Here is a 10,544-nt window from a genome sequence, read left to right as displayed (position 1 = left end):
CAGCACAAACTGGGCTACAATATTATATAATCAACATGTATTTACATGTTTGTATTTTTGAGGTAAAAATGTTTATGCATGGTTTTTGAAAAAGCTAAATAGATAAGTCACTGATAGAAGTCCACAAAACCCATACTAAACATGTTTTCCCAAGACTTTTCAAAACAAGATCTAGTAGTCTGTGAAAATCATTCAGCCTGCTCATTCACATAAAACAATATATTGATTTACAAATTCTACGACACTTTTGCCTGGGAAAGGCTGTATGCGTGGAGGCGGGAAAGCTCCTGAATATGTATAACACACACATGATCACTGAACTATGAGTTAACAATACATAAAATTTCCTGAGTTTAACCATTAAGTTTAAGAAAGAAAATAGGAAAAAGTGTCCTGAATACTAAACAAAGGATCTGATTCAGACACACCCAAATCCTTAAGAGAAACCAGACTCAGCTGGGCCAGAGCATCCTCCTTTAGCTTTACAATCAATATCACATGCCAAACATATTAGGGCGGTTTCCCGGACAGGGATTAGACTAGTCCTAGACTAAAATAAAGTAAGAGTTGTCCAAACTGAAAACAACTTGCACTCACAAATCTTTAAATACATCAGTGCCATTTGTTTTGCCTCAAAATGCACACAAGTAATGTTTTTAGTAAGGCATGTTTGTTAAAACTAGTTATATTTCCTAATTAAACTAAGGCCTAGTCCTGGTTTAATCTAATCCCTGTACGGAAAACCACCCCATTTTGATAACAGTAAAATGAAGTTGATGAGTTTTTAGTAAAATGAAACATACACAAAGCCAAACCTATGTCTGGTACTAACACAGGTAAAGAACTGATTTTCATTGGCAGATTTGCTTATAACCTCATTTGTTTTGTAAACTCAAGTAGACTCAACGTGACACCTGAAGGTGCTGGGGAAAGTTTTCTGGAGGTCAAATGATGTGAAATAAACTCATGAAATTATCAGTGAGGTTGTGAGGAGGGAGGAGACTGAAATCCAAGCAGACAGTGATGGACTGGATTCAATTCAGAGTAAAAAAGGAGTAAGGAGAAAGACTTCATATCTATCTCCACACAGGTATGTTATCATCATTATAACCCATACGATAAAGATCTCTCTCATATTTCTTCTGTTCAGTCATCTCTGTCATCTGTTTAATGATCTTTAGACAATCAGAGATGGAAAAACTCATTCATCTGATTTTACTTTTTGGTAAGTAAAGCTGACACACATGATGATGAAAACACACAAAGACGATAATTTTAAACACTACACTAAGAGTGGGTTGCACCAACAAGGATTAAACAAAGGATTAAGCAGAGTTTAGAGCTGATCTGTGGTTTGTTGATCTCAGTAAAATTTTAATTTGAGTTTTGTTGCACAAAACTTTAACCTACTTTAAACCCTTTATCTGCGATTTATTTTGTCTACCATGATGAATTTGCCAGGGTAATTAAACAGCAACAATGTTGACGTTGTGATTAAAAAAAGGAAATAAACAGTTTATGTAGGCAAAGGAAATGTAATTTTTGTATTATGTCACTACCTACATACATCGGTAATCTAAAGGTCTGATTCAAAATAAAAACATTTGGCGATCTTTTAAAACAATCTATTAAATTGATTAATGGAGCAATGTGGCAGGAAATATTGCGATATAATGAACAAGACGCATTTGTCATGAATCGCAGCCGTGTGTATGTTTATTCACGGCCCTCTTTAGTTCCTGACTGGAGCGCATGACAGAGAAAAAGCGCAGTATACGAAGACCGGTCCCTGGTGCTGTTAATATTCTTTTTAAGCGATCTTGAGTGATCTCTATCCATTGTATTTAAGAAATATTTCTTTGCATGTACTGTAGTATAGGGATGCTATCCCGGACTTCACACTTCAAAGCCAACAAAACATACTGAGTCGCCGGGGGCGGTTCTAGTATTTTATTCTTAGGGGGGCTTAGCCCTTTATGATGATGACAACAACCTCCACTGATTCCAAATATGACTGTTATAATTAAGTTCCTTTATTTCCTGATTGTAAAATTAAAAGCTGTTGTTTTAAAACAACATAAGGGTGAGTAAGTAATGGAATGATGTTTATTTTAGGGGCTAATATAACCTTTATCATGACTACGAAACTGCTACAATCACTTTATTGATCATGTCTTACATGTCTCTGACACCTTCAGAACTCTTTCTCCACCCGTTTGCTCTCCTTTCCAACATCTATAAAAGCAATGATGTTGTTTATAGTCTATCTGATTTGTGTGTTTCATATAAAATGTATTTGAAAATTTATAACATAAACACCAAAATCATATTTTGATTGTGCCTTTGCTGCGTCTGTGTTGGTTGGGAACTACGCTCTGTTTCAGTCACACTTGATTCTGAGGAACTACTTTGTTCGGCGGAAGAGTAATATTTGTACGAATATAATTACAACTTATTTGGGTTTTATTTTATAAAATCCCGCTAACGTTATGCATATGAAGTAACCGTTTTATAAACGCAATAAACCCCTCGAAGCGTTGGGTTACCAGTGCATTTTATAACAGCTAAGGGGTTTTTTACAAAAAAATGTAAAACTGTTTGTGAACCGTTTTGTTCATTCAGCCACACATTTAATTGTATATTTTTTATTTAAACCTTCTCAAATGCAAGTTTAAAATTAATACCTAACTGATTTTTTTTTTTTATTTAAGGTAATGGTTTGTTGTAAACTTTAAACCTGGATCAAAATGACAGTTTAAATGTTACCCTGATTATTTTTAAACAAGATTTAAAGTTTGGTGCAACAGAATTATTAAATAAGCTTTGATTTAAACCAGATTTAGGACTAATACTTGTTGGTGTAACCCACCCTAAATTAAGAGTGAAAGACCTTTGTAATTATTTTCAATTATCATTGTTAAAATGATTTATTTTTGTTTCAACAGTTCTTATTTCCATTCCGGGTAGTTTTGAAGGTAACCTTCTATTGATATTTGACACACAAATGATCTAAAATGAGGCGCATCTGAATTTAAACTGAACTTTGATATTAAGTTTTTAAATAATCATCCATTATTGAGTTCAGTCATTTAAGAAAACATTTAATGAATATATTCATATTTTTGTGAATACTGATATCTTTATTATTTGCCTTATTTTAAAAGATTGATTTCTTGAAACTTTATTGAATCTTTCAAAAACATTCATGATTTGAATCGTCATCCAAATTTGCTCTTCTGTATGTTAAAAACTTTATTCATATGTCATGAACTATTAGACTCCAAGAAGATCATGAGGGTTGATGAGATTCAGATTATTACAGATGTGTTTATATCTCCACACTGACTGTTCAATTATCTTTGATGATTTATTTTCTAGTGAATTTAGCACGTAAAGGAACAGCGACACAGTCATCCACAACATATGCGGCTCAAAACGCTATAGATGGTGTAAGATATGGGGCTACTGCATCATCCTGCTCCATTACTGGAAATGAATGGAGTCCATGGTGGAGGTTGGATCTCTTGGATTATTATGAGATTAGTACAGTAGTCATCACTACTAGATCCGATTGTTGTCTTTGGGAAACCAATGGAGCAGAGATTCGTATTGGAAACTCCACTGAAAACGATGGAAACGACAATCCCATGTAAAGTTATTCATGACATCAGTTTATAGATATCATTTTAAACACTTCTAGAGATTAACTGATTATCTCTCATTCTAGATGTGCTGTAACTTCAGGTGGTCAAACTATCAGTTACTCGTGTGGTGTAATGGTGGGACGTTATATAAATGTGGTCATGACTGGACGTACATCTACTCTCTCTCTCTGTGAGGTTGAGGTTTATGATACAGGTGAGATCTGACCCTTTATTCTGTACTATAGGATAACACTGTATAATTACATTTTTTAGACAAAATAGATTTTTGAATCTATTGAATTTAATGAAACTGACTGATCCGCTGTCTTTGATCACATTTGTAGAAAACGTGGCTTTCAGTGGAATAGCTACACTGTCATCCACATATTACATCTTTGTAGCTCAAAATGCCATAGATGGTGTAAAATATGGACCAGGTGAAGGTGCATTCTGCGCCTCTACAGAATATCAATATTACCCATGGTGGAGGTTGGATCTTCAGTATAAATATGAGATTAGTACAGTAGTCATCACTGCTAGATCAGACGGTTCTGCTTATCAAACCAATGGAGCAGAGATACGTATTGGAAACTCACTGGACAACAATGGAAACAACAATCCCAGGTAATGTAACTTATAAAATCAGTTTAACAAAGTTGATTTAAACACAATGATGTAGAGACGGATTGATTGATTGATTTTCTCTTTTTCTAGATGTGATGTAACTTCTGGATTTCAAGCTGGTCAAACTATCAGTTACTCGTGTAATGGGATGGAGGGACGCTATGTGAATCTGGTCATGACTGGATACTGGTCTTATCTCTCTTTTTGTGAAGTGGAGATCTATGGAAAACGTAATTTCTTAAATCAAATTTGATATATTTTGTTAGAGATGGGAAATTTCAGATTGTGTAAATTGCTGATTGAATACATGTGATGATGACTCCAAAGCTTTAAAATTAAGATTCATGTGCGGTTTATTATTATTAATTATTATTAATTATTAAAAGATTAGGTGGCTCAACAAAAAGTAAGTTACCTAATTGCCTCAAAATTTTAAGTTAATTCAACTTAACTCAAAAAAGTTGTGTAAAACTAACATTTCAACATGATCTCACAAAGTTCCGTGGCATAGTCACGGAATTTTGTGCTCATTTTTCCGTGGCATTCTCACGGATCTCCGCATTTTTCCGTGGCCCTGCTACGGACTGTCTTTTTCCGTGGCATTCTCACGGATTGGTTACTCAACTGCTTTTTCCTATTTTCAAACCATTTTCGCTTCGGTTTAGGGTTAGATTTGGTGTTTGCGTTAGTATGTCACTTTAAATATTGGTTTATACTATTTCTTCTGATTAATTCTTTTATATTTTCTAAACTTTAAATAATTGTTGCCTGGCGTTGGGGTTAGAGTTGGGTTTGGGTAGGGGTGTCATTTCATGTAAATCTAACCCTAAACCGAAGCGAAAATGGTAAGAAAATAGGACAAAACAGTTGAGTAACCAATCCGTGAGAATGCCACGAAAAAAGACAGTCCGTAGCAGGGCCACGGAAAAATGCGTAGATCCGTGAGAATGCCATGGAAAAATTAGCACAAAATTCCGTGACTATGCCACGGAAATTCATGAGATCAGGTTGAACATTTTTAATGCGGACGTTTTTCCTGTGTTTTATGAGCTTTGATTGTGTTTAAGGCATCTTAGCTTAGATTGTCAGAGCCGTTTGAGCTTAGATGGCGACTTCCGTATTCCTGTGGGCGGTGGTTACACTGCAAAAAATTATTTAAAAAAATATTTTTGTCTTGTTTTCAGTACAAATATCTAAAAATTCTTAAATTAAGATGTATTAAGATGTATGAGCAAAACGACCCAAGAAAACAAGTCCAGTTTTTAGACCAAAAATATCAAATTTAAGTGATTCTGTGCATAAAACAAGCAAAAAAATCTGCAATGGGGTTAAAAAATCTTGAACATTTTTTCTTAAACACTTAATTCATGAAGAATTCAAATTTGCTTGTTTTATGCACAAAATCACTCATTTTCTCGGGTCATTTTGCTCATCAAGAAAAAGCATCTTAATTTAAGAATATTTAGATTGTATTTTTGTCTTGTTTTCAGTAAAAATAAGACGTTTTTTCTCGAAAATCATTTTTTTGCAGCGTAGTCAGAAACTCTTCTTATATATCCAGGAAGTAGAGAGATGTAGTCCAAACCGGCCATTCTTTGTAGTAACTTATAAAGAAAAAATATCACTTGGCTTGAACTTTGAGTGTTATACTTTTGCAGCAACTATTTTTGCTTTAGCAGCAAAATTACACACTAATTAAAGTTTGAAAAATGTGATCATGAAAAACATCCGCTTACACATTATTAGTTTAGTCTTCAGGAATGCTCATTATTGGACTAAACTTTATTTCTGCTTTGATTTTTGTTGATTTTGACCACTTGTAATATTTTCCTCAAATATCAGTGTTTTTGTTTGTATATGATTGTTGAGTTTGTGTTTTCTGTGTTTCAGGACATATTAAAAAAAAACTTTTGAGACTGAAATTTCTCTCCAGTGTTGATGCAGCGGCTGTGAGTGATCAAATCCTCAACCAGGTTAGAAAAAGAAATAAATGTTATTTAAAGGGGTAATGAACTAAATAATTTTTTATTTTAAAATGTTCCCTAAAGTGTACTTATAATATTATCAATGTTTCCCACACATTGACTTTACTTGGGCGGGTCGCCCAGGTATTTTAACAATCACCCAAGTATGTCTGGCATTCAAATCAACAAACACACACACAAAACTCCTTCTATCGCAGATAAACAAACTATATCAATTGTTCCTATAATGTTGGGTTCTTTGTGCAGCTGTTTTAAATTGTAAAACTTGCAGGATGTATTCATGATATCAAGATTTTTTTTCCAAAGTGTTTTTCAAAAATCATGCACCCCGCCTTTAACTCTTTCACAGCCAGCATTTTTTAAAAAAGTTGCCAGCCAGCGCCAGCGTTTTTCATGATTTTCACAAAAGTTTAATGCCTTCCAAAAAATGTTCTTCTTCAAATATATAAACATACAATATACCAAATGAAAGAACAGACCATCTGCTTTCAAACAAAAAAAAAAACTTTTATCCTACCTTGAGTAGTTCTTTTGTAATCAGCTTTTGAATATGGGTAGGTTTCTGCAAAAACACCACATTTGGAGCAAAAAGCAGAGATAATAACATTTTTGTGACGGACTTTTCATAGAGATCCCATTCAGAGCGATCTTTAAAACAGACACGGACATGCAGCAGCTTGCCTTAGGGCAATACTTCTGGGTTTAAAAAGTTGGTGAATAATAGCGGTATTGCGGAGAGACGGAAATACTCGTCATTGGCGGGGAAGCGTTTTCTCTTGATTGACAAGATATCTCATCAATGGCGGGGAAAGAGTTAAAAGATCAAGGCAAATTTGATTCCTTAGTTCATGACCCCTTTAAGAAAGAAGCCATATATGGCAGTGTTTCATTTTGTGCATTTACATCTCTGTAAATAATTTATAAATCTGATGACATCAGTAATAAGAGAATGACTGTATGTTGTATTTGTGTATTGATGAATTTTAGCTGCAGTCTGCTCTGTCATCATTGCACATCTCTGATTTTACACTGTCCTGGACACGACGCCCTTATAAAGAGAAAGTGACACAGCATCAGAAAATTACAGGCAAGTACACAAAACTTTAAAACATGTTTTATTGTTTCACAGTTTTGAATTACAGTGAGAACAAACAAATATCCCACAGGAGTATTGACAGAACCACAGCTGTATTTTTATAAAAGTTTATTATTTGAGTATTTTTAAGTCTTGCCAATTTTCATATTCAAGCACAAGAAGGTGCAAAACTACTCAATGTGGTACTCACGTTCTGTTTGAGAAGTTTTACTTTACATTTGATTATTCAGTTTTTCCACCTGAAAGGCAGACCAACCAAAAGTCTTCTTTTGTATTAACTTGTGATTTTGCTTGTTAGGATTTATTACTGTTTACTTAAACACTTAAAATGTATGTATCTGATAAAGGCTAATAGTTTTTGGTGTCATTACTTTATTTATTGAGTTTACATGGTTCCGAGATAATATAAATAATAATTAGACATATTTTATATTATACATGTATTACTTTTTGCCTGGGTAAACAATACAGTATATGGCCAAATGGGCTAGTGGAAAAAATACACAAAATTGAGGATAAGCCTACACCGAAGAAAGTGAAAAGTTGGATCAACTTAAAAATACTTTTTAAAAATTATTCTGCCAACTACCGACAACATTTCTGCCAAATTCTTAATAAAATGAATGCTTTTATTTGCATCTATTTAAAATAAGGAAAAATAATAATAAAAAATCTGATCTTTTTCAGTTTTGCAGTACTGCAGAGAAAACAAGTTCAAAATAATTTCTCAACAACTAAGTACTAATGATTTTACATGTATTTTGGGGAAAAAAATATAATGTCAACAAGAAAGTATATATATAAAAAAAGTTAACATTAGTAAACTACATTAATTAACATGAACTAATAATGAACTGCACTTATACTGTACAGCATTTAATAATCTTTGTTAATATTAATTTCAACAATTACTAATACTTTATTAAAATCTTGTTAACGTTAGTTAATGCACTGTGAACTAACATGAACAAACAATTAACAGCTTTTTTTCTATTAACAAACAATAACAAAGATTCATTAATACTGTAACAAATGTATTGCTCATGGTTTGTTCATGTTAGTTAATACATTAACTAATGTTAACTAATGAACCTTATTGTAAAGGGTTACCAAAAATGCATACTATAATTGACTAAATCCTTATATTTCATCCCCAGGTTCTTGTGCTAAAATACCTACCTGAGAGATACAGAAGATAAAGAAGACATTATTGTTCTTGCTGTATGTTTCATTTAAAGTCTCGCTGAAATTTATTGTACAACATTTTTCAAATTTGACTGTAAATATGACTGTGTATAGGTGTATAGGTTTAAATCACATGCAACATGCACTTTATTTACTAGGATGGATTAAATTACACAATATATTATATCATAAAATTACTTTATATAATAGACACAATTAGTCTATTATCAGTTGTGAACAGTCAAACAGATCAACAGTCAAACCTACTCTGGTACTTTTATACATTTAGCAAACCAGCCGTCATCCTTACATTTTTCAGATATCATTTCAGCTGTTAAAGTACAGGACACATAACTAATAATCATTATAGATTTCATTTAGATGTATTTATTTTCTCTCTAATCTCCATGTCATTTAATTTTTCAATTTCTTCATTTTGTTGTCTTTTCTATTATATATCAATACAACACACGACTTAAAATCCTATAATTCAATGCTGTTCAGCTTTATGTGACAGATACTGGAGTGCCGTGAATGTCAGTGTATACTTTCTCAACTAATCATCAACCTCTGTGGTTTATTTGTAAATTGTCATTTAATACATTTTAAGCTACTTTGTGTTTAGTTCAACTTCTATATAAATAAAGCCAAATCACTGTATGGTTTGTATAAAACTAAAAAATAGTCTGACAGAAATTACATGATTTTACACTATCAGCTTCATACTGTCAGAAACAAATGGTCAAAACACCCCATCACTTTCCAAAAGCATAGATTTATTAATCCTATAAGAAATCATTCAAAGATTATAGTTTCATGTGTGACATCGCTTGAAATACTTTAAACACTTCATTCAAACTATAAAGAAACTTAAGGGCATAAAGTTTGTGTTGAGAATAAAAACTACAAAACAAGAAGTCAGACAGCAAGCGACTTCACCGCCTACTGTATCATTTCTGTCAATATACAGTAAACTCACTACAGTACTGTAAAGTAAAGCCTATATCAGGAATATCGAAAAAGACACTTGACAGTCATACATTACCTGCATCACTGAATCATTATTTTTATAATCATTATTAGATTACTAATATATTTTTGGAAAATGAATATGTTTCTAAATATGATGACTTGTATTGCACATTATGTAAATGAATCATTATTACAATCATTGTTTTTGGAATTGTGTTCCTACTGGATATGATTTGTTTCTGTCTCTCTTTTTTTGCTCTTCTTCTGTGTCACTTTCTTCCTCCAGTATATCATTTTTGCATGCCCCTGTCCCTCTATTGTATCATCATTTCTGTTAAAAACCTTTTCTACATCTCCCCCTGCTCTTTTATTATGTAAAGATAAAGATTAGTTAATGTTTAATGTTCATTTAACTTTAAACAAACTGTTGTCAGTAAATAACATCAATTTAAATCTACAGTAAGTTACTGCCAAACATCTGTCAGTAATACTGTCATTCCACAGACATTTTTAACAGTGTGTTCTCCTCTGCATACTTAATTTTTTTTAAAGAAATGACTCTCTATGTCTCTCTTCCTCTTTATATGAACTTTTTCACCACACAGCATAATAAACAGCAACATTCAAACGCATAGGCTTCAGTATGTACACATAAATGGTGTAAATTCTAAATTGCAGAGAATAAGTTGTGGAGTTCCGCAAGGCTCTGTGTTGGGACCTAAGTTATTTTTGCTTTATATTAATGACATATGTAAGGTGTCTGATGTACTCAGTTATGGTTTGTTGGCTGATGACACCAGTGTTTACTGTTCAGGTCAAAATTCGGAAGAGTTGGTAATGGTACTGGAGAGTGAAATATACAAATTAAAGAGCTGGTTTAACTCAAATAAATTATCTTTGAATTTATCTAAAACAAAATTCATGGTATTTAATAATAAATTGATAGAAACTATTAAAATTGAAATAATATGTTAGAAATAGTACATTATGGGGCAGTTTCCCGGACAGGGATTAGACTAGTCCTAGACTTAAACACTT

At 32.7% G+C, this 10,544-nt stretch overlaps 1 protein-coding gene across 1 annotated transcript; it reads left to right on the top strand.

Annotated features, from left to right (window-relative positions):
- On the top strand, nt 1–10,021 carry LOC129453647 (uncharacterized). Its single transcript, XM_055217987.2, has 10 exons — nt 1–1,090; nt 1,182–1,225; nt 2,946–2,975; nt 3,379–3,649; nt 3,728–3,858; nt 3,989–4,268; nt 4,359–4,498; nt 6,159–6,241; nt 7,241–7,340; nt 8,507–10,021. The coding sequence occupies exons 2-10, from the start codon at nt 1,192–1,194 to the stop codon at nt 8,530–8,532; spliced, it is 1,095 nt and encodes a 364-aa protein (XP_055073962.2). The 5' UTR covers nt 1–1,090; nt 1,182–1,191; the 3' UTR covers nt 8,533–10,021.
- The last annotated feature ends 523 nt before the right edge of the window (nt 10,022–10,544 follow it).

This window comes from Misgurnus anguillicaudatus, chromosome 21 (genome assembly GCF_027580225.2).
Source record: "Misgurnus anguillicaudatus chromosome 21, ASM2758022v2, whole genome shotgun sequence".
NCBI lineage: Eukaryota > Metazoa > Chordata > Actinopteri > Cypriniformes > Cobitidae > Misgurnus > Misgurnus anguillicaudatus.
Note: the sequence above shows the minus strand (reverse complement) of the source record. Positions and strands in the feature narration are given on the sequence as shown.

Coding starts and splice junctions, on each gene's coding strand:
- LOC129453647 (XM_055217987.2), top strand. CDS start 1,192: ATGGAAAAACTCATTCATCTGATTTTACTTTTTG. Junction 3,859..3,988: donor GGTTGAGGTTTATGATACAG/GTGAGATCTGAC, acceptor TCACATTTGTAG/AAAACGTGGCTTTCAGTGGA. Junction 4,499..6,158: donor AGTGGAGATCTATGGAAAAC/GTAATTTCTTAA, acceptor TCTGTGTTTCAG/GACATATTAAAAAAAAACTT.